General features: G+C 59.0%; 3 protein-coding genes across 3 annotated transcripts in view; 2 read left to right on the forward strand and 1 right to left on the reverse strand.

The window, feature by feature from the left end:
- Positions 1 to 7,409, reverse strand: part of CTNNBL1 (catenin beta like 1) — a 42,697-nt gene extending 35,288 nt beyond the window's left edge. The window contains exons 1-2 of the mRNA XM_080627621.1: positions 7,288 to 7,409; positions 1,015 to 1,203 (exon numbers count right to left, since the gene is read on the reverse strand). Of these exons, the coding sequence (XP_080483747.1) occupies positions 1,015 to 1,203; positions 7,288 to 7,317 (219 nt within the window). The 5' untranslated portion in view covers positions 7,318 to 7,409. The remainder of the gene's footprint in view (positions 1 to 1,014; positions 1,204 to 7,287) is intronic.
- A 12,449-nt stretch (positions 7,410 to 19,858) lies between these two features.
- Positions 19,859 to 21,345, forward strand: LOC308226388 (WAP four-disulfide core domain protein 2-like; the record flags this gene model as incomplete). The annotated part of the gene is made up of 3 exons (XM_080628077.1): positions 19,859 to 19,946; positions 20,165 to 20,299; positions 21,194 to 21,345. The coding sequence occupies 3 exons, from the start codon at positions 19,859 to 19,861 to the stop codon at positions 21,343 to 21,345; spliced, it is 375 nt and encodes a 124-aa protein (XP_080484203.1).
- A 1,200-nt stretch (positions 21,346 to 22,545) lies between these two features.
- LOC308226192 (WAP four-disulfide core domain protein 2-like) lies at positions 22,546 to 23,569 on the forward strand (the record flags this gene model as incomplete). The annotated part of the gene is made up of 3 exons (XM_080627691.1): positions 22,546 to 22,717; positions 22,830 to 22,973; positions 23,382 to 23,569. 3 exons carry the CDS (start codon positions 22,546 to 22,548, stop codon positions 23,567 to 23,569), a joined length of 504 nt encoding a protein of 167 aa, XP_080483817.1.
- Between the last annotated feature and the right edge of the window lie 525 nt (positions 23,570 to 24,094).

A 24,094-nucleotide genomic window follows, 5' to 3' on the forward strand; every position in this document is an offset into this window, starting at 1 on the left:
ATTAGCTCCCTTCCAGCACATTCCATGCTACAAAGCACATTTTAATGGCGCTTACATCAACTGCATTTAAGATAATAAATGAGAGACTTTGGGTCTAAAGGAACCTTGGAAGTCAGCCCTTAAGATGTCTGGATGAGAGAACTCTGCTTGACAAAGACAAGGGACTTGTGCACTGCAGGAATCCACAAGGCTCCAGCCAGTCAAGAGGACCTTGTCTGAGTCCATTCATCTCACAGGAGCTGACCCATACAGAAATCCTGCGTTATCCTTCGCTATCAGCAACCACTGCCATGGCAATAGCTCAACATCAAAAAAACAGGGAGCCTTTCAGAGAGGAACGCCAGCAATGTTGTGTACAGAGAACAATACTTTAGAAACCTACATGATCCTGCAGTGGTGAATATCACTTGGGTTTTTATCAAACAGGCAGCAGGAAGCAAATATCTTCGAGATTTAGACCAATCCACGTGTCGCATTTATAAAGTGATCTTTTCCCTGGCCCTTGGCAGAAAGGCCAATGCTGCATTGGATTTCTGTCTCGAAGGCTTGAAATCATTTACCCTTGACAGCTGCCACCAGCCCTTTGACCCAAGACCTTTCTTGCACAGCAGAATGGTTATTTGCTGCTGCACAGCTCCAGAGAGGGAAGGCGCTGCATGGCTGGGGCACTGATGAACAACGGTGAGGAAATGAGATCAAACACAAACTGCTTCCTAAAAATACATTTTAGAAGGCAATTCCAGCCTAAAGCAGAGATTAGGCTTGAAAGCTTTCCCTTCCCCCTCCCTCTTGCCCCCCTTAAGCCCTCAGAGGATATCTGTGAGAAGCCCTGTCTGGAATTCATGAACACACCGTGGCACAGGGAACTAAACCGTAACCTCACACTGCATGAGGCATGTGGAAATCACCAGTTGGTCTCATCATCTGCACGCCAAGAAATGGAAATCAGAGAAGTGATTTAGTGTTTGCTCCTTTCCCCCGCCTCCCCTTTCCCACAGGACACTGGTGATTTACCTCCTCCTCTTCCTCCTCACCATCCCTCTCAATTATCTGAAGGAGCTTCTTCTTCTCATCATCAGTTTCCTCCAGCGCAGCCGACTCCTCTTCCCGGTGACGGCCATGCTCCCGCGCGCTTGCCTGCTTCCGACGGGCTTTGATTTCCTCTTCCTCTTCATCACGGGGCCTTTTTGTCCCTCTGTTAGGCTACAGCCAGGGAAAGAAGAGAAATGAGTACAAGTCCTTGCAACCCTAGCAAGGCAGAACTCCAGTATTACAAGACACACCAAGGAAATTCTTCCAAGTTGCTTCAAACATTTGCTTACACAGCGCTCAACAGCTCTGAAAATGGGAAAGGAAATTAATTTAGTGAAGTGGAACATCACATGGGCAGATGAATGCCTCTGCCAAGAGCTGTGTCAACATCCTACCTTGTTTGATCTATGAACACCATTCCCAGGAAAACATCTCTGCAGGCAAAGGCTACAGCGTCCGAGGCAGGAGTCCAGCCCCAGCCACTGACCCATGATTTTGTGCCACAATTTCTATTTAATCGTCAAAATTACAGGTAATTTGCCAGGGACAAGGAAAAAGTCCATTAACCCTGATCCTGTGGTTTAATTTAGGCAAAAACGGATGGCAGCATTTGCAATAGAAGAAGAAACTCTCCCCTCAAGCACTACAAGGATATTAAACTTGGTGCCTCCCATTTTTCTGAAGGACAATCAGGCTGGAACAGAGCAGCCCATGCTCTACACCTACAAGAAAACAAGGCTTAATTCTTTACCATTTGAAAGCAGCCTGTGTGTTAAGAACAATGACCACAGAAAAAATACTTTGACTTCCCATCACTGCTCATAAGGCATTCCTGCTGCAATCCCGATGTGCACGCCACAGGCCAGATCCAGCTGCTCCTCTGCACAGCCCAGGGAGCATCGAGCAGCTATTTACCTCCATGGTAAAATAAAGGAAAAGCCAGCAAAGGAAAGCTCTGCTCCCAGGAAAACCCTGCTCTGGGAGAGACGTAAAACAAAACCCAAAACCCAACCCAACAAAAGACGCCACCCAAACAGCACCGAAGTGCCCATGGCAGCCAGAAGGCCCCCAAAGTGCCCATTACACCCAGAAGCCAGCTGGACCAGCCTGGCCACCAGCTGGCTGTTTTCAGGGTTACCAAGTTATCACCACTTCAAGGAGAGGCAGAATCAAGTTTCTGCTCCTGATTAGCACAAATGGAAGCTCTCGGTGCTGGCCCCCAGCTAGACCTCTTCAAACCCATTATCCGTCTCCTTCCTCCCTACATCCTCTCTGCCATTTCCACTTCCATTAGGGACAGAACATTCCGGACTTTAAACTCTTCTAAAGTGCTCCCATGCACTTTTAAAGCAGTTACTCAGCTCATAATGCAATAGCTGTGAAGCAGAAGCATACTCAGAGATTCTTTGAAATGAAAATTCATTTGCCAGAAGGGGTTGGGGGAGGGGGGGTGGTTGTTGGGGCTTTTTTTAAAGCAAATTCCTATTCCTTCTCTTCTAGGTACATTAAAGTCTAATTTCACACAGCTCCATTTAGAAACAAATGTGTCATTGTCAACAACCAGGAGTTCAAACCCTCCCCAAGCAATGAGCAACCCAATAAGGAAAAAGAGAAAAGGTGCTCTTCTAAAGGAACTGTCTAAGGAAAAACCTGTGGTAAATACATGTTCCCTACTCAGTGCCCTTAGAGACACAAAGGTCCCTGTCCTTCCCCTCACTCAGTAACAGCCCGTTCATCCCGATCCACCCGTGACAGATCAGCATTACACACAGCGACAGAAATAGGGAATCCTGAATTCTCTAGCAAAAGGCCCCACAAGATTTGCCCTGGCTGCTCTGAGTCAGGGGGTCAGAATCTCATTCCGCACTCATTCCTAAGCATTAAAAGAGGAACAAACCCCCCTCAGTGAAACGTGGCTGTAATGAGGGACCAGGGGGGTGTCAGATGCAGGGGGGGACCATGGGCAGGGGCTGCATCACCCCAACAAATCTAAGTTAAAACTCCATGACACCAAGCCCTTTCCTCTGAGCACACCCTCAGCAGCAGCATTTATACCCTGCCCCACTCTCAACTGCTTTATCCTTTCTGTATTTGTGCATTGTTGGGAGGAGGAATCTTCTGTCACACATCCCAGGAATCATTATGATAAATTATAGAGCTGCCCTGTGTGCAATTATTAATGCTGCAACAGAGCAGCAATAGGCAGTAATTGAATTCCCAGCAAACACATTAAGTGGGCATTAAGGTTTTTCCTTCTGTTATTGATGTTACGCAAAAATCTCACTCAGAATATTGCTGTTCTCCAGCACTAATGAAACCAAGGAACAGAGGCTGGAGGGAGGCACTCAGCACCTGCCCAGCTCCCATGGCTCAAGGTGAGCATCAGCCTCTGCCCATTGACTCTCCTGAGGTTTGCATTTGCTCAAGGACTGTCACCAACCAACAAGAATTAAGCACATCCATTGCTGTGCTGACACTGGTGTATGTCCATAGAACCACAGAATCATGGAATGGTTTGGGTTGGAAGGGAGCTTAAAGCTCATCCAGTTCCAAACCCTGCCACAGGCAGGGACACCTTCCACTAGAGCAGCTTGCTCCAAGCCCCATCCACCCTGGTCTTGAACACTGCCAGGGATGGGGCAGCCACAGCTTCTCTGGGCACCCTGTGCCAGTGTCCCACCATCCTCACAGTGATATTGTGCAAACACATATATTGTGCTCTAACACATACATTTAAACAGTGTCACAGCTTTATGCACATCAAAACAAGTTTTGCTTTCTGGTAGGGAAGGGAAAATTCATTGTTTGCTAAATAAAACGTGGGGTTTATAATCAGCTGTGCTAAGATGCATTTGGCGAGGAGCTGGGATTCATTAGTAAAGGCACAAGAAGAGCAGTGTGGAATTGTTTTGTTAGTTAAGCTTAATTCCGTTCCGCTGACTGCAGAGCATTCACAGTAATTTATTCCAAAGACATTTTCATTTAAATCTAACACTGATATTGCCACACAAAAAGCAGAAAAATACAAAAGGGCTTTAAGAAGCTGACATTTATAAAATACAAGTAAACAGAAGCTCCTCATGACTGGTGAAGGGAATTATCTTTGTTTCTCTCCCAGACCCAGCCATAAGTGCTTTGCGGTAAGGACAGACCCTAGGTGAGCACAGACCTGCCCTGGAAGCACCCATTGCTCACAGCCCCTGGAACACAAGCACCCAGCGGATGTGAGAGCAACCATACCCCAAACACAGAACAGGCTCTGCCCAGGGCCCCCATCTCCCTCAGAGCACTGACAGCACATTAATACCAGGATCAAGGGCCCCATCAGATCCAAGAACGTTGTTTAGGCCCCCAGTTGCTTTCAGCCTTCTCTGAGCACCACACAGGTTTAGAGGAGCCTCAGTAATGGAGTTTCACATTACTGAGACATCTGCTTTGTACATAACCTCGTTACTGTGAGCTCAGAAATTGTGAATGAAACCCGAAATCAATCTTCCTAAGTGATGCAGCTCCTGCAGCGGCCGCAGCACGCCCTGAGCCGCCATAGCAGCAAGCACCGCAGGAGCTACCAGGGCAGGACCCCCGAGAGCAAGCCCCGGTCTCCAGAGGCATCTTCACTAACTTCTTCATTTTGTGTCCAGCATTTGTGATGAACCAAGCTTTGATCAATCGTACTTTGATTGGTTTTGTTCCTGAAACACCACACTTCCGGATGCTGCAGGATCCGAGTGTTAAAAATGGGGAACTGGTACCAGGAAAATCCAGAAATCTCATCAAGCCCCAAAAGCTCAAACTCACACAAGCTGAGGCAACCAAAATGCAAGTCATGCCCTGTACTCCCGTGGATATGGATTATTACTGTCAGAGAGAAAGAACCCACATCCTCTCCAGACTGATCCTGAGGAACACAGCCATTGGGACCCTGCGGGGCAGGGACCTTCCCTGCCCTGGTTTGACGGCCAGGGATAACACAGCAAAAAGTAAACTAAAAGCTCAGCTGCAGCCAGCAGTGCACCAGGCTGGGTACCAGCGCACCAGTAAGTACACGCAGGCTCCGCCACACGGGGCCAGTGACAGCTCCATGTTTGAACCCACAAACAGGATGAGAGGCACTGGGACAAGAAGGCTGGAGAGTCAAAATCCCACAGCTGAGCGGCCCCTGCACCAGGGCACCCATTCCAGTGCAGATTTACAGGGAATGAGCTACAGCAGCAGCAATCATTGTGCCTTTCTGATCCATAGGGACTCATCCCACTACAAACCACACTCAGCCCATTCCCACAGTGAGCAGATGGCCCGGCCCCAGTCAGACCTCACCCCTTATCTGCTGCTGCTTCTGTTATCTGAGTTTGCTAATAGTGCATTAAAAAATGAGCAATTTGTAATGATCACTCACAGCAGCGAGAGCTGCACTGAATGGCAGTTAAAGCAGTCTCCCTTATTACTCCCAACTGGAAGGGATCTCTGGGAAGAGCCAGGGTTGGCTCTGTCCCCTCCATTACCCCCCCCGGAATGTGAGACCAGACACAGGAGCTGGGCAGAACAGCAGCGATATTTAACCATCAGCTCAGACCATCTGCAACTGTTTTGCAGCAAAACATAAAGTTTATGGATTTCTGAGCTTGTATAAACTGCCAGGTGCTGTTTAATTGTATTTTTTATTGCAAGAGGTTCCTTTTCCCCACACGTGGTGCTGAGTCAGTGGCACAGTGCCCGAAATCTTCCACGCCAGGCTTGGCAGCGAGGAAGAACATCATCTTGATTAAGCAAGGGCACAGATCAGGCATTTAGAGGAGAGAAATTCAAAACACTGCAAGAGAAAAGTAATTATTGTGGGCTGTGCTGAGGGAAGCTGAGGAGGCAGATTCATCTGCAGCAAGAGATTAAAATCAGAGAGCTGAGGAGCACAACACCCGCCCCCAACACCCAGTGCCATCCTTGCAGCAATGGTAAAGGAGATCCTGAACCAGCCCAGGGCAGGAAAAGAGCCAGCTGTGCCCAAGGCAGCCTCATGGCACCAGACAGCAGCCCTCCTCCTCCTCACAGAAGCAGCAGCCCATCAGCTGGGAACAACATGGAGCTCCCTTCATTTCTCCACCACACACAGGTTGTACTCCTTTCTGTGGCACAGGCACTACAGAACTACTCTGTCTCTGATTCTCCTGGTGGACAACAGTGTGCATTTCCAAGACCACCACAGAAAAGCCCCTGCTCTGCCTGACTCAGAGCCATGGCAGACACCTGATGGGCTGGAGGCAGCAAAATCTGCTCCTTCCAATTCCCATTTCCATCTTTCAGCCCTAGCAGAAGGGAATCCCATTTCTCAGAACCAGCAGAGCTGTTTATCCACCTCCTGCTCCTCTCTCCCCTCACCTGTATTCACCCCAATCCTAACCCGACTGGGGAGGTCTAAACTCAGAAATGGTGAGAAATTCCCCAGACTCAAAGGTAACATCCAACATCCCCTCCTTCCTTGTGCACCTCCTAGGGACACCCTCTGGACACACAGACACGTGCTCTGAAGCAGGATGCTCCTTCCACCTCTGAACATACACGGTCTCCCCACAGAACACCACACACCGGGAGCACATGGGAAGGGATTCCATAAGGAATCCTGTGTCTGGAATTTAGACATGGATCGAGTCACACCGCTCCTGTGCTGGGATAACGCCGGGCACTGAGGTACCAGCCAAAGCTGCCACACATAGAACGGCAGCGCCGGCCCCGAGCCACACGGGGACGCAAACCCACCCCTGGCAGTGAAAGCACCATCCACGTTATAACCGAGCTCTGAGCCAGGAGCAGCCACACACCGGGAGCAGAACACTCACAGGATAAAAGGAATCGCATGGGGTTTGTCCTGAAAAAGGGGAAAGAAGAGCGAGAGCACAGGGCAGAAACCAGCGCTAGTTTTACTCAGGACAGGGCCCGGCAGCGGCACCGAACCGCGTCTGCCCAGGAGAACCCATCAGCGGCACGGCCGCGGCCCTCAGGAGCGCCGGTAACCGGCCCCAACCAGGGCTCCTCGTGTCCCAGGGAGGGACAGGCCTCAGCAGCACTGTACCGGGGTCCTGCGAGCGCGGCCGGGCACGGTCCTCACGGCGGCCCGTCTGGAGCTGCGGCGACACGGCCCTTCCGCGCTACCAGCACCAATGGCCAGGCACCGCGCTCCCGGCCGGGGCCGCCCCGTCCCTCCCCAGCGGGGCGGCAGGAAGAGCCGGGGCCGCTCCCCCGGGCCTGGTGGGCACCGCTCACCTGGTAGCTGAGCAGCTCCCCCACGTCCATGGCACCGGCCGGGCCCCGCCACCGCGGAACTGTCGCCAACAACCGGGGCCGCGCGACACCGCGCCGTAAGGCAAGCAGCAAGGGAGAGCTGGGAGCGCGCCACTCTGCCGGAAAGCGAGAGGCAAAAAGCACCACACCGCCGCAAAGCAGCCCGGGTTACTTATAGCCTGCCGAGGGCAAAGGTCCCGGCGGCCCCCGCGTGCCGCGGTGCCGGCCCCAACCCCTGTGGTCCTGTATCCTTCCGCTGAGCCCCGCGCCACCAACCCCCGTGCGCACCGCCGGACTCCAGCGTCAGCGGTTGCACTCGAACCGTTCGAACGTTCAACCATTGCTTAGCGTTCGCAGCTTAACTAATGGGAGCAATTAAAGAGAATCGACTTGGCCCGAGTCTGACCGGATTTATTGTGACTTAGCGTTAGAAACCCGCTCTGAGCTGCGATGTTTCCGCACAGCACCGCCTGCAGCTCCTGCGCACATCCCGGCAGAAGCCCGCGCTGAGCACTCGCCAAATTAAACCAATAGATAACGTTTGGAGCGGTGCCCCCCGCGTGCCGTGGCTCCGTTACAGAGCAGCGGCATCCGTCATGCCAGAATTAACACGACAGATCTGTGTGTGGAAGATGGGATAAAGGGATCATCACCGCATCCTCTGGCTCTGCCGTGTGGAGAATTGGGATCATTCCATCCGGGACACGGCCGCAGTCCCACGGCAACAAATACCCCCATGGCTGTAAAACCTGCAAAGTGCAGCAGGAGACCCCGGGTGGAGGCAGGCATCAGGGGTGCTCACGGCCAGGTTGGACATGGGGGCTTGGAGCAAGCGGCTCCAGTGGAAGGTGTCCCTGCCCATGGCAGGGGTTGGAGCTGGAGGAGCTTTAAGGCCCCTTCAACCCAAACCATTCCATGATTCTATGATCTATGAATACTCTTCACTCAGAACGGCACCTCCCGCCTGCAGCTTCTCCTCGTTAGACAAAGGGATAGAACGTGGTCGATTCGCTTCCCCAGGAGGCCTGGGCAGAGAAATAAAGTCAGGAATTTGAGAAGCTGCTGCATTAACTGCCCTAAATACAACGTGATTGCCAGGAGCCTGCAGCCTCGCAGGGAAGGCGCAGCAGCTCAGGTACCGTTTCTCATCCTGAGGGCTGCAAACCCAGCTGCTGGGAGCTGTGAAAGCGCCGGCACTGAAAGCCAGGAATGGGAACCAGACAGCGGGGACAGCACCTCCCGTCCCCTGCACCATGCAGTGGGGATGCCCCGAGCCCCCGACACAGCTGGGGGCGAAGCCGGAGCATGTGGGAGCCCCCCAGGCCGTGCTGCTGCTGCAGGCAGGGCCCCAGCCCACGTACGCCTGGTCTAGAGCCCCTCTCTGCCGCCAGAACCCAGAAGTGACCCGCAAAGGCTGCCCCGAGCGCGGCATTGAGCGCCGGTGCGGGAGCAGCGGCTGAGCGCGGCGGGGGCCAGCAGCGGGGGCAGCCGAATCCCGGCTTCATTTTATCCCGAGTTCAGGTTTCAATCCAGATGCTTTGAGATCTAATTCTGAATAAATAATTGTAGTGAGTAACCCGGGTCCCGCGGTGATTAACTAAACACACTGAGCCTCGCAGAAATTGAATTAGTGCTGTGCACTCAGCCGTTATTGCCCTCCCCACGTCATGAATAGTGATGAGGGGTTATTAAGGAATGTAAATGATGCCTCAGGGGGTTGGGAGCACAGGGGTGCAGGGCCGTGTGGGCTGATAGGACAAACCATTAGGAAAACAGCCTGATTGAAGCCACTTTTTAATTATGTCAGCTCTCGCTCTTCCGCGGGTGCTGCAGTGCTTCCGGATGCTTTCGGTGTTATTAAAATGGAAAAAAGGGAACAAGTTGGAGCTGGAATGTGAAATGAGCATTTGCAGAGTGGAAAAGCCGCAGTACGAGGAATGGTGGGGCCCTGCCTGCAGCCCTACACCCCGTGGGACCCCAGCACTGCCACCAGCCCTGGACAGGGCCCCGCTGCAGCCGCAGCCCCGTCCCTGCAGTTGGGCATCGCTGCCCAGGAGAGGCTCATGCATTTTAACAGGTTCTCGCCGGCGCTCCCCGCGCCACCGAGCAGCGCTGACAGGGGCAGCTCAGTTAATCAGAGTGGATAATGGAGGCAAAGGAAGAAATCTCAGACCAAATTGCTGCCGAAATCATGAGCTGGGGCTCGAAGCTATCCAGTTAAACTGGGAGGAAGCTTAAAGGGAAAGACGGCTTCTCCCAGCCACATCCCACTGCAGCGGGAGAAGGGGGCAGGAGGGATGTGCTGCTGGTGCTGTCCTGGGCATCATGATCCAGCCAGCACTGCCACATCGGTGGGTTGCCTGTAAAACACAGGGTTGCTGGGGTGATGAACACGGATCCAGCCCAGCCCTGGTTGTGCTGTGGCCACCATTCAACACCACTCCCCCCTGCTTGTGCCCTGTGCCACCACCTGAAGGGCTCAGGCAGCGTTGAAGTTAAACAACCCACATCTAATGTAGTCAAGGCCCGTTACTGCAGCATTACCACGGTGTGACCACGGACAGGCGGATGGCCAGGGATGGGAACACACCCGGGAGCCGGTCAGGATTCAGGTCTCTCCACAATGATGGCTTCATGATGCCAGGCTGGCCTCTTAATTGCACCTGTAAATGTGAAATTACTGAAGGGTGAAATGCAAACGGGCTGGAACCTTCCCAGAGCTCACACCAGCTCTGCGCCAAGTCAGGCTGCCAGGCAGTTCCCTCCCAAACCCCCAGCAGGGAGAGGACGGGTCACACGCTGGTTCCACCAAGCTGCAGGAACCAGAGACACTGGAACCCCAGCCCCAGGCTGCCCACGGCACCTCCTCTGGCCCCACAGCACCCCAGTGACAGAGCAGAGCCCAGAGCCAAACCTGCAGCCTTTGACACCCTCCCTGGTGCTGCCTTCCAAGGCCAAAGCGGTCCAGTGCAACCCCTGCCATGGTCCTGGTGGGATGCCCATGCCCATCCTGCCATCCTGCTGTACTGGTGCTGTCACCATCCCGGCACAGCTGGAGCCTTGGAGCCAGAGCAGCACCTTATTTATGGCTCTGCTTCCCCGAGTTAAACTCCACAAAGTGTGACAATCAAAATTAAAGGTTTCTGCAGGAAGGCGGCCGGGGGGAAATCAGTGCCGTGGCCAACGGAGATTTCCCAACGGTGACTTTTAAATTAAAGGGGAAAAAAATCCCTTTAATTTGGCGGCATGCTCAGGCTGCAGCTCACTGGGCGCGTTATTACCCAGCTCAGCAAATGCTCCCAGAATTTGCTCGCACTCCAAATTACCCATCTCTTTGCAAGGCAGCACATCCCCGCCTGTGCCAGCACCAGGGGCCTGTGGCATAGCCTCGAGTGGGGCTGGGACCATGCTGTGCCCCCTCCACCCCTGTCCCACCTCCTGGCTAATGGAAAATGACTCCTGTGGACCTGAATCCTGACCTCCTGAATGCTGGGACTCAACATGGGGACCCCCATGCTGAAATGACCATGCTTCAGAACCCTCACACTGGCACAGCCCATTCCCATTCCCACTCCCAGCCCCTCCACGTATTTCATGCTGCAGATCCAGATTGATGGGCTGGGGGTGCTGGCCCGGACTGGGAGCAGAGACGTGGGGGCATGGGCAGCCCCAGGCCCCCGCCCTGTGCAGTTCTTCCCCTTCCTCTCCCCCCACCCCTTCAACATGAAGCAATAAAATTATTTTTCTACTTGAGTAGTTTTCAATTTAGATTAAGAAAAATCCGCGCTCCGTTAGCGCCGCCGCGGTAAATCAGCGCCCAGGGCTGACAGCGTGATCGCTTATCGCCTGCAAACCTTTCTTCACATTGACAGGCTCCAAGTGTGACATTGAGCGAGGGCAGCAGCAGCGCGGCAGGACGCCGGCCTGGCCTGCACCGTGGCACCGTGCTCAGCCCCAGCAGCAGAAGCACTTGGAGCAGGCAGAGCCAGAGACACAGTGGGCACAGCTTGGCAGTGGGCACAGCTCAGCACCGTGCTGGGGCCGCACTGAGCACATGCTCCAGAGCCACGGCAAGTCCTTACTCCCACCCATCCATCACCACTGGTGATACGGTGACAGCCACCATGGCTGTGACAACACCCATCACCAGCTGCCCCGCAGCCACACCAGGAGCTGATCCCCACCTTCTGTCCCTGTGCTGCCACTGTCCTCGTGCCAGCACCATCAAAAGGAGAATTTGACAGAAAACAAACCCTTTTTCTCTCACTCTGGTTGTTGCAGCTCGTTTATCGCTCGCACCAGGGCAGGCGGAGCTGTCAGTGCGTGAACCTCACTCATCCGTTTAACCTTGGGGGAAGAAACACATTTGTGCCGGATAACGTGCATCAGATGGTGGCACAGGGAGCGCCTGTAGCTGCTGCGCCTGATGGATGGGCTACAGGGGCCTCGCCTGACCTGTGCTTGTATGTTATCTGCATTGCTGCAGGAGGCTTTTCATCACACCGACAGCTCCAGCATCGCCTGCCTGGCAGGAGCTCCTCGCCAGGGACAGCTGCAGGCAGCAGCAGCCAGGAGGGGCCCAGTACTGTGGCACCGCAAACCACGTGCCCAGACAGGGTCTGCACGCTGTGCCTGGCTGCACTGGGGATGGAGGGATGTGGACAGCCAGGCCAGGAGCAGAGCTGGTGCCTGCCATGCCAAAGGGGACCAAGGAGGTGCTCACCAGCAGTGGTGCCACCAGCCCAAGCAGAAAGGAGAGGCCAAACGGCTTCACTTGTTCTTTGGGTGATGTTTTGCCATCAAGGGGTCCTGCAACAGTGACAGAGAGGGCACAGACCTGGGCAGCCAGAGTCTTTGTGACAGATGAGTACTGCCAAGTGCCGACACAAAAGCTATTTGGTGTGGGGAAATGATAAATGCTAACGCTAATTTTAAGCATAGGCAGCCGAATTCCTCCAGACAGTCACAGCGCTCAGGATTTAGGGCACAGCTGCTGGGTTCAGATAAGGTGTGAAATCAGCCCAGCATGCAGGGTGTTACTTAATAATGGACGTCTCATGATGGATGGGGTGGCTCCGTGATACAACCTCCACATTTGGAGCCTTTCAAATCTCTTACCATCAATCCTGGTCCCTGCTGGGCAGTAGGAAGAGGAGCCGGAAATGGCAACATGCCAGGACATTGCTGCTCACCCAGCACCACGCCTGGATCTGAGATCACCTTGCAACAGTGAGCAGGATCTGACCCACGTGGGCAGTGCACAGACATGGCACCAGCCCCAAATATTTATGGTGCAAACGAAGCTGGAAATGGCAAGTGCTGTGCTTGTCTGGAGAGTTTAATCTTTCCTCTGACCTTATAAAAAAAATCTATTTGTGTTGAGATTTTAAATTCACTTCTTAAATCACCCACTACGTGTTTCACACTGTATTAATTTCTCCTCAGGCAAATGAGTTTGGTATTTGCTCTTTTCCAGTGCAGCAACTGCACGATGCATCCTCCCCACGCAGAGCTGCATTGTCATGACATGAGCTGGGAGAGCCCTCGAGCACAGCAGGAAGGCATCACAGCATACACCAGCTCATGGCTGTTCCAGCCCCAAAACCCACCCCCTTTCCCATCCCACAGCTGGAAACTCCCAAGGCAGGAGCACCACCAGCCCTCACATGGCACGGCACAGGCTGCTGTGGGACCCATCCCCTGGCAAGCAGGACTGGCCATGGGACAGGCGGGGAGAGCACATGATCCGCTTAATGGCGCTGAACCGCCACTGATTTATTGCCCAGGAAACGCTTCACTTAGGTAATGTATTTAAAGGAACTAATTAGAATTGTATTAATATTTATGGACCTTATGGAGAAGCTGATAGGCACTATTGGAGGGTATTAACTGTTATCTTATACTGGGCAGGACTGTGGCATTTGAAGGCAGCTTTAATTGTGGTAAAAGCAGTTGAGATGTCGCCAGAAGGCACTGACAGCAGCTCACCCGACGCTGCACGTCCAAACCGCGTCTGCAGCGCTAATGAATCCCGGCTGGAATTAATCACCCTGCCCACATGCTCCCCCTTAACATCCGTCCGAGCATCCCCACAGCCAGGGACGGGCCCAGCCGCCTGCTCAGAACGTGTTGCGGGCAATGGGGGCTGGGAAAGCCGGAGCTCCCCCTCCTGCAGCCGCTGGAACTGCAGCACAGTCCCCACAGTGGACATGATGCTCCCGGCCCTGCCGCTGCAAATGCTCCCAGGCTTCCAGCCCGGAGAAGGGCCGGGACCAGGCAGTCCCCGGCTCATCCATAACCAGCTCCCTGCCCGCGCCCGACCTCTCGCTATAGCAAAGTTCACATCAATTTTCCTTCACCTCATTTGTCTGTAAACCACGACGAAAAATCACTGCCGTCTGCCTGCATCAGGCACCGTGGTGATGTATGGCTGTAATAAAAACCCCATTTTGGGAGACCGCTTTTCTGTGCCGCCAGCCAGCACACCACGCGTGGCATGGGGCTGCCACCAGGCCTCGAACAGCCAGCACCACTCAGCCCCAGCCTCCCCACACCAGCGTCCTGGCACCACCACAGCCGGTGGTTATGGATCAGAGCTAGTAGAGCTGTTATGGAGCAGCAGCCTCCATGGCATCATTCAGGTGCCATTAACCCCAAGAGCTGGACTGTGGGACACGGCACAACAGGGGCTGGGGACAGGAGTCATGATGCTGGGGACTGGGATCAGGGTGCTGGGGATGAGGTGCTGGCCCCATCCCTCCCCAAACAGGGGCTCTCATCTCGGCAGCTGCCGCGGCGCCCGCTCGGGGCCGAGCAGAGCAGGTGAGGAAGGAGCTGAATAATCGATGGCACTTTCAGGAGGTTTTTTATCTCCCCTGCTCCTACTTCCTCGCTATCTGTGCCTGCAGAGCTGCCAGGGACCCATGGGGAGGGTATCGCGGCTTTGACACTGAGCCCTGCTCCGCCTTGCCACCGAAATCTGGGGAATAAACTCTCTGACCAGAATGATGGGTTAGAACCTGAGCGAACACCACCTGGGGCCCCCCGGCCCCAGCCCTCTGCCCTGCCCAGGAGCACCGCGCTGCTGCGGGAGGAGGCATCACCCACCGGTTCGGCACCATCTCCTCGGGACTTCCCCGAGCCATGCCCCGAACTGGGGCTCTCCCGCGGCCTCTCCGTGATTCCTCACCCGATACAAGGAGGGCAGCGCCGCGCTCGGACCTGGTGAAGCCTCTGCTCCGTCCACCTCCGAACCGGCCCGAGGGAGCAGCCCCGGCTCCGCGGCCGCTTAAACACCGGCCGGGAGCCCCAGCGCGCTCTGACGGAGCAACAGCCTCCTCTGCCGGCCGGAGCCCGGGATGCTGCGCTGGGACAGGGACCGCGGAGCTGCGCGGCAGGACGGGGAAAGAGGGGGGTTGCAGGCAGGGAGGGGGCAGCGGGCGAGTGGGGCTGCAGGTGGGGGGCACAGTCCCCCAGACCCGGGACACAGGGAAGGACACGAATGCGGTTAATGGCACGGGATGGGCGCACGCAGCCGGGGGGAGGCTGAAGCCCCCCCGAGCCAGGAGCCACCAGCACCAGCCAAAGGACCGGGCACTGCTCAAGGGACACTGGTGACTCCCAACATCAGCACCGCGGCACCTGCCACGTCAGGGCAAAGGCATCGCTTAGAGAGACCCCACGCACATAAACAGGGATGGGACTGCTTCCACAGCCGCGGTTCTCTGGCCAATGGTCCCTTTGTTTCAAACAGTTTCAGTAACAAGAAGTGCATTTGGCCACTGGGAGCAGGGATGACGCAAACAGGAATTTCCCCAAGTGGGGAAATGCGATCGTTGAGCTGTAAAACCCTGAACGAGACCGCAGAGCTCACGTTGGCCTCGGCACAAAGACAGCTCCTTCCAGCCGGGCTGGCCTTGTGACAGCCCCGGGGCAGGGACCGTCCTCGGCGTCCCCCTCTGCCTCTGCCCGACCTTAGCGACTCGGTGGGGCACGGTGAGAGGTGCAAACCCATTTGGTGGGGTCAGGGCACAGCAGTGGCAGCACCGCAGGGTCCCTGAGGGCACAGAGCAGACGTCACCCTCAGCACTGCCACCGTTCACTGCACCGGGCTCTCCGTGTCCTCCCTGCAGTGTTAACCTTGGGCTTCTCCACAGATCCGCACACGGGGAGGTGAAAGGCAGCCCCGGTGCTGACCCCGCCAGAGCACCCGTCTGCCAGGACATGACGGCAGCAGCCCCCCGCCTGTCCCCACATTGGAATGGTGCTCGGAGCACGGAGCGGGCTGTGGGTGCGCCCGGCCTGGCACGTCGCACAGGCTGCACTCCCCCGAGGCCACGCTCGCCCGCAGGACATCGGCTTCACCTGCAGCTCCGTGAGATGCAGCCACCGAGGTGGGACGGGGGAGGCAGGCGCCAGGTCTATATGTGGGTATGGCAGGGGACAGACCCTGAGCTGCTCTGTCCCAGAATACCCTGTGCTGTGCTGCCAGAACAGCCACTGCCACATGGAACCATTCTCCTGCTCAGTTCCTGTCCCATGAACTCATCTAATCACTTGTGACACATGAGCAGCACTTGACATTGGTGGTGTGCAGTCCCACAGCTTGATGAGGGGACCGACCACCCTCTGACCCCTACCTATGGGTCCTCCCCAGCACCCCCAGCTCCTGCAGTCACAGGAAAAGTCCCAACTGCACTCTCTGGGCCACTCTGAATGTACCAGCCCTCCCTCTGTCCCCTCTTTCCCAAGCCCCAGAGCTTCAACCCCTTCCTCCAGGCTCCCCATGGCCATGGGGGAAGCCCCAGCCCATGGCTGCATCTCCCTGTGCCCTGAGCAGGGTGTTTCTGGGTGCTGTGGGGTGCTGCAGGGTGCTGCAATCCCCAGCGCAGCTGCAGCCTGGCACTTACCCGGCTGTGGTAAATGATTCTCAGGCACTAACATGTCATGGGGCTGTCGCTGCCTCGGGCACAACTGAGCTGCAGCCGAGTTTCAGCACATGAAGGTTTATGTGTGCGCGGCCCCTCCCCAGCCCCACGCAGATATAAACCCCCGGCGACCCGCGCTGCCCATCAGCACCTGCAGGAAGCACCATGAAGACTGCCATCGTTCTGCTCCTGGGCATCCTCGCCTTGTGCACCCACATGCAGCTGGATGCTGCGGCTCCTGCCAACACTGGTGAGTGCTCAGGGGGCACTGGGCAGCTGTGGGGCTGACCCAGGCTGGGGTCCTGCATGGGATGAGCAAGTCAGAGCGATCACACCAGCACAGAGGCAGGCGCTTCCCCAGCTCTGGGCACCCCACAACCCACCAAGGCTCTGGCTCTGCAGCACGAACAGGGGCCGGCGTTGTCTGCACGGTGCGGGCAGTGCAGGCAGGAGGGGGTGTGGCAGCAGCAGCATGGTGGGACCCCCAGCCTTCAGCATGCACCAGCATTCCCCTGCCAGTGGGTGCTCATCTGAGCCCCAGCAGGGGTCACTGGGACCGGGCAGGGTCAGGTAATGTCCATGCATTAGCCCATGCATCCAGAGTGGGGACCCCGAGCTGTGACTGCCTGGGCCCGATGTCTCCCAGAGGAAGGGGTGTCCTTCCCTACCACTGTTCCCAGCTTTCCCCGCTCTGTTCCACTGCGGGAGGCTGGTTAGCCAGCCGGGGGCACCTTGCCTGGCCCTTTTAATCATTGACCATGCTCCCTCCCAGGGAGACGTGACTCCAGCACCTTCCCTGCTGCCACGAAGGAGCCGCAGTCACCCGCAGGGCTTAGGTGCAACCCGCATGACCAGGCTCAGCGGTGCCGGATGCTGCCACCCAGGGATGTTGCAGGGAAGAGCCTCTGGGTTTGGGCTCAGGGCTGCTGATCCCACGTCCCCAGGCAGGATCTTCCCTGGGACAGGAATTGGGATGGGGACGCCGTGTTGGTGGACCCTCGCGCTCCCTACAGCCATCCTCAGCCTCTGTCAAGGAAGTGCCTGGAAAAGCCAGGGTGGGGACGGCAGCATCCTGAATGCCACGCACTGGGGACAGGAGCCAAAGCATTTCTATCTTCCGGAAAGTGATGCCGACTCTCCAACAGCTCCGCCTGGCTGGGGGCAGCTCCAGCCGGATCGGCCACTCAGCAGCCACCAGCCACACTGGGGCCAAGGTACAACCTTGGACAAACCCGCCAACACCCACACTGCTCCCCACGGCCCTCGCCTTCCCTGTGGTTCCCCCTCATCTCCTGCCACCTGCCTGTTCCTGGGCTCCCACCTGCTCCCATCCGGCTGCTCCAGCGCAGCCGAGCTGCTGGCATCCATCCTCATAGCATCCCTGTGCTGGCTGCTCACCACCAGCACCAAGGCTATGCCACATGCTGGGCAGAGCAATCACACTGTCAGACCAGGGCAATGGTCCTCAAAGGGAAGTGCCTCTGGCACGGGAGCAGCAGCTCAGTTGCAGTGGGACGTGGGGCATCCCCTGCCCTGGCAGCAGGGATGGCACCATGGGGTTGGCAGCACTGGAATGGCAGCAGTGCTGCTGCTCCAGGATCAGGGTGGGCTCTGTCCCTGCATAGATCCAGCAGGGATGACACAGGTCCCTCATGTCCAGCCTGGATGATGGAGGCCATAGCCAAGGTTCATGCTTGCAGCAGCCATGTTACCACTCACATCCCACCCCTGCCACAGGAGCACCATGTCCCAGCCCTGGCCTGGGGGCCACTGGGCTGCAACACCCTTTATTCATGGAGTCCCAGCGTCAGCCCCGAGATAGAAACACCAGCCCAGCCCAGTTCCCCCACGCGTTGTCCCCAGTGGGACCCAGTCTCATGGGCACAGTGGGAGCATCCCACCAGCCCAAGCGTGCCTGGGTCCTGGCACCAGCCCCAGCAGCTCCATTGCTCTCTCAGCACCTAGCCCTTCCCATCCCCACTGGTCGGATCCTGCTGCCGGTGTTGGTGTAGCGCGGAGCGGTGTTGGTGCAGGCACTGGCCCATCCACACCAGCTGCTGTTCCTGCACAAACACTGGTGGCAGGGAGGGGACCGCAGGCAAAGGCAAACAGTTACTGATTTACTGCCGCATTGTTGACTGTGGGGTTAAATTACCTGGAGACGGACCCCGGCAGAGTGGACACTGGCTCGTGACTCGGGCAGGAACCATGTCCCGGCCCCACATGCCCCTGGCCACACAGGTCTGCAGGATGCTCCAGCCTGGAGCTGGGTCTGCCCCTGGTGCCTCTACCAGCAACAAGGGCACATCACTGGAGACGGGGCAGGTCTCACTCTCTGCCCTGTGCAGGCTCAGCCTGTGACCATACCCAGGTTGGGCCCCAGGGAGCTGGGATGCTCTAGGATTGATTCCCAGGAATGGGGTCCAGCACATGGGGTCCAGCCGGACAGCACCGGCACCACGCAGGAGGACCCTCATTGCAGTGGCATCCAAACAACCAAAGGTGTTGAGATGACACTGAGAGCTGCGAGCCAAGGGGGGTCCTTGGGCTTCCCGCGCAGTGTGCTGGGCATCAGGAGGAATTAAAGCCACCACTGACAGCACCGGTGGAGGAGACAGGAAACTGGCAGGGCAGCGAACTGCTGAGAGCAGGGCAGGAAAGCAGCTGCTCCAGGCTGCTTGGCCACTGAAGCAAACAAACCCCGGCTCGATGCTGCATCCCCATGTGCCGGAGGGCGCATACAGGCCTCGGGAGGGGTATCCCAGACACTGCCGTGCCGAGGGGCTCTGGGTCCTACGGCACCACCCTGTCCGGAGCACCGGGCGTGCAGCCAGAGCATGCCGGCTGCTTGCTCCCCGCCAGCCACTCGCCCAACCGGTGCTGCCGGATGGTCCAGGCCGCATCCCCAGCACTGCTGGAGGCTGCGGAGGATGACGGGGGCTGCGCGAGGAGGCTGCGGCCGGGCAGCAGGAGCTGTCGGGGGCAACCAGGGGTAGTGCCAGGGTGGGTGCCAGCCAGAGGCACAGCAGCCTGGAGAGCCCTTCAGTGGAGAAGTGAAAGCTGGAGGAGGACAAGCAACTGGAGCACGAGCTGGGCGAGTGGCAGCAGCCGCCGATCCACAGTGCCAGCATTGGGGCACCAGTGACTCAGGCTGGAAGCTCCACTCAAGCTTAAGACTGCTGCAGTGGCAGTGGCAGGATGAGTCTGAGCGGGGAGAGATCATGCGCCACCCGGGTGCGCCCATGCCAGGTGTACCAGCGGCATCCCCTTGGGCTCCATCACCGAGCCCTGCACAATGCCACGACAGCGCCGTGCCCCCCTGGCTGGGCACGGGGTCCGGAGGGCTCGGGCGTGCAGCGCACGGGGCCGGGCTGGCGGCTGCTCTTCCTGCCCGGCCAGTTTTCGGCGCGGCCGCCCGGTCTCCTTCAGGCTCCCCCTCCCTGGTCGGCCGCCAGCAGCGGCAGACACCTGATACTCGGGTTGTGCAAGCGCGAAGGGGGAGCCTGGCCCTGCCCGGCCCCCGGGAGCCACCCGGAAGGCCGAGCCCTCCCGCCCGCCCGCCGCCCCACCTGCACAGGAGCTTAAAGGCCGCCGGGCGGCCCGAGGCGCAGCGCCGGTCCCGCACCATGCCCAAGGCCCGCAGCGTGCTCGTCCTGGCAGGGCTCCTGGCTCTCTGGGCAGAGCTGCCGCCAGCATCCGCCCAGAATGTCACCAGTGAGTATGAGCGCACGGCTCGGCACAGCTTGGCACGCCCAGGGCCAGCAGCCAGCATCACTCCCACCCCTAGGGCCTGCCGGGGTGGGGGCCGGGGCCGAGAACCAGCTGGTGACCAGCACGGTTGGGCTCAGCAGCATCCCTGGATCCAGCCCTGGCGCTGGTGGCAGCATCTCCCTCCCCGGCACCCACCCATGGCCTCCACCTTTGCCTTGCAGCAAAAGCCGGCGTGTGCCCAGACCCGGCGACAGAAGCAGTGAACTGCACGGTGGGGTGCCAGTCCGATGGCGACTGCGAGAGCACCCTCAAGTGCTGCCCGGCGGCCTGCGGCAAGGCCTGCCAGAAGCCCGACGGTAACACTCCCTCCTGCTCCCGGTGCTGCTGCCACGAGCCCACAGCCCAGCCCAGCCGGCGGCACCGGTGCTCCAGGGTGTGGGGCCTGGGCGCCCGTTGTACATTGCCTGCTGATGTACATCATTGGGGACTGAGCAGGGACCCCGGCAGGGCTGGGGTGTGCTCCCAGCAGCCACACTCACCCTTCCTCCTCCCAGCAACATGGGATCGGTGCAGTGGGCAGGGGTCTGAGCCATTCCCCTCGCAGCCCTCATTACCCGCTCAGCCTGGTGGGCAGCAGCCAGCCCAGGACATGGGCATGGTCCTGCCTCGCAGCCATCATCCCTGGCCCTGCATGGACATGGCCCCACGGCCACCTAACTGAGCTCACTCTCTGTGCCTGTCCTGCTGGAGAGCAGCCCGGGTGAACGGTGCAGGAGTTGGGATCTTCAGTGGCAGACGGATGTGAACCTGAGGCTCTGGTACCTCCACAGCCGCCTGCAAGAACAGAGCTGGCCCAGCTGTGCTGCAGTGCAGGACGGTGTGGTGCAGAGCTGGGAGCACAGTGCTGGCGGCAGGCAGCTGGACAGGATGGCAGGGACGCTGCGCACTGGGCACAGGCTGGGGGGGAGCTTGTGCCTCTCGACGAGGCCCCGGCTGAGCCCACACACCGCAAGCACACAGCCGGGGCTGGCCACAGCAGCCATGGGGGAAAGTGGGGTCAAGGCACTGTCGCAGCTGCCACGGGGTCAGGCTGCACCATGGGGTCCGGGGGTCTGCTGGCCAGGATGGGGGTCCCTCCACTGTGGCAGACAGGGGCTAGGCCATGCCTGCAGCTCCGGGGGCTGCAGATTCCGCCCTGCCCCTTGGGCTGGTGCCGGCAGGGCTCAGGCCATGTCCCTTTGCCTTTGCAGAGAAGCCCGGCACGTGCCCACCCGTCAGCCCCGGGATCCCCATGCTGGGTGTCTGCACAAACCAGTGCAAGTCGGACTCCAACTGCTCCGGGAACCAGAAGTGCTGCAGGAATGGCTGCGGCAAAGTGTCCTGCGTGACACCCCTCCACTGAGGTCAGTCAGGTGCCCGCCAGCCCCCGGGGGCCCTGCAGCCTCTGTGGCCCATCCCGTTGACAGCTCTCTGCTCCCTTTGCAGGTACAGCCGCCTCCCACCAGCCCGGCCACAGGGGAGCTGCTGCCCGACACGAGTCCTGCATGCCCAGGCCCTGGCCCTGCACCGTCCCCCTGGCTTGGAGCCTTCAGCCTCATCCTCCTCCCTGGGGTCCCCTGCATTCTTTCCAATAAAGCAGCCTCTCCCTGCCACCCCCCTGGCTGTCCCTCTGTACTGCTGTGCTCCTGAATGCGCAGCATCCTGCCCACTGCTGGTGCTGGTGCTGCCTGGAAGGGCTCCACATGACAAGCACCATCACTGACTGGTTGCACCATATCTCCAGGGGTCCCCAGCCTCTGCCATGGCCTCCGCTTCTGTGCAGACAAGCTCAGAGTGTGGCCTTTAAGGTGCAGCCACATCTGTGTCCCATGGGAGCAGACCTGCTCTCTGCTCTGCAATGCTCCCCAGGCAGGACTGGGGACAGGACACCGCTCCCTGTGTCCCATGCCTCCAGGTGTTCCATCCCAGGAGCTGCTCACGGGTCACTGGTGACCTGGAAAGGGCTCCCTGCGGAGGATGCACCACTGTGGGCTGCGAGCCCAGCGCTGCCCTGGGAGCCTCCCCTGAGCTGGATTGTTGGTGCCTGGGGCTCCCACGGTGCCCACAGGGTGCTGCTGTGGGAAGGAGCAGCTCGATGCAGCCGGACCCCACCCCAGCAGGGTTTAAATCCCGGTCCTTGGGCCCAGCCCCAGCTCAGCTCCCCAACGGCAGCGCCATGGCAGGCGGGTGCAGCCTTCTCCTGGTGCTCCTGGCGCTGTCCGTGGAGCTGCCGCCCGCCCCGGCCCAGCAGCACCGCACCAGGCACAGGGGCGCTGCCCCCCCGGTCACTGCAGCACCGCGCCATGCCCCGCGGGTTTGGCGGCCCCCCGCTGCCCTGCCTGCCCCCGGCAAGGCGGGCGAATGCCCGGCGGGGGGGCGCGGGGCGCCCCGCGCGCCCGGGCTGTACTGCCTCTCCGACCACAGCTGCCCTGGCACCGAGAGGTGCTGCCGGAGCGGCCCGGTCCGGACCTGCCTCCTCCCCACCACAGGTACTACAGGGTCTGGGCGGGAGGCGGGCGAGGGCCGGGGCCGGGTGCCCTCGTTGTGATCCCCGCTTCCGGACATGTGGCCGCACGTGGAATCTCCCCCTGCAGAGAGCCCCGGCTACTGCCCCCGCGCCGGCAGCGCCAGCGGCACGAGCTGCGGCACGAGCTGCCACAACGACACCGCATGCAGCCCCAGCGAGAAGTGCTGTGCCCACGGCTGCTGCGCCCGCTGCCTGCGTGCTGAGCCAGGTGAGGTGGCACCGTGTCCCCATGCACGGACAGGCCCATGCTCCACAGTCCCCGTGGCTCCTCAGGGCCAGGCCGGCTGCACACCGAGCCCCAAACCTCCCCTTCCCTGCAGCCAAGCCCGGCCTCTGCCCACAGAAGCGTGTCCAGAGGAGCGCCGTTGCCTGCTCCAACCGCTGCGCCGATGATCGGGACTGCCCCGGGAACCGCAAGTGCTGCTTCTCTGGCTGCGGGCTGGCCTGTGCCTCCCCAGACAGAGGTAGGGCCCTGCCATCCCCCTCCCGGGGCTCTGCTCCCCGAAGGGCAGGGGCTCACCAGACCCACATCCGCCTCAGCCAAGTGTGTGCCCCTGGCACTGCCCATGGCTGCCCCGCAGCCACCCCGTGTCCACCGCAGCTGCACCGGTGGTGGCACAGCCCCTCCCTGCGAAGCCCAGCGTGTGCCCAGCGGGGTGTGCAGCCAGTGGCAGTCGTCCAGGCCCAGGGAGCGCGTGCTGCCAGCTGTGGCACCTGGTGCCGCACACACACCCCGGCACAGCCCCGGCCACTGTGAGCCTGGGGACAGGGGACAGGACCAGGGGATGTGATGAGGGTACAATGGGGACCAAGGGCATGCAGGGCTGGAGGAAGCAAGATCCTGGCACAGCCGTGGTCCCCGTTGTCAGCAGGGAGTCTCCGTGCTGTGGCGAAGCCCGGCACATGCCCCGTGGTGCTGCGAGGGTCCCTGGGACCCTGCCTGGAGCTCTGTGACACCGACAGCGACTGCCCTGGGGCTGCCAAGTGCTGCACCACCGGCTGTGGACACATCTGCAAACCACCCACCGAGGGTAACACCACCAGCGCCCTGTGGCTCTGAGACCCCCCATGTCCCCTCCCTGCCCTGTCCCGGGCTGAGCTCCTCTGCCAGGGCCAGCACCCTCACGGGGGCAGTGGATGTGCAGGGACCCAGCTGCTGTCCTCATGGCGCAGGACCGGGTGAGGAGCTCACCCCGGAGGGGTGCCCTCCCCAGAGGTAAGCCCCTCACCCCTGTCTCTCCACATGTGCCAGCACATCCCGGGCTCTGTCCCCCTATGGCTGATGGTGACTGGTCAGCCGGGTGCCTCCTCCTGTGCCTGCAGGACAGGGATTGTCCCCCCAAGCAGAAGTGCTGCCTGCGAGGCTGCGGCCGGACCTGCGTCCCCTCCCTGCAAGGTAAGGCTCCCCCTGAGGCCCCCAGGTCCAGCAACCCTGGGCACCACACAGGTCTCACCCTGCTGCGGGTCCAGCCTGGAGAGGACCAAGAGTGGCCCAGGGTGGGAGCAACCCATGGCCCCCATCGCTCAGGACAGGAGAACCCATCCTGCACTGCCCACCCCATCCATCTCCTCCAGGCACAGCCTA

This window comes from Psittacula echo (genome assembly GCF_963264785.1).
Source record: "Psittacula echo genome assembly, chromosome: 12".
NCBI lineage: Eukaryota > Metazoa > Chordata > Aves > Psittaciformes > Psittacidae > Psittacula > Psittacula echo.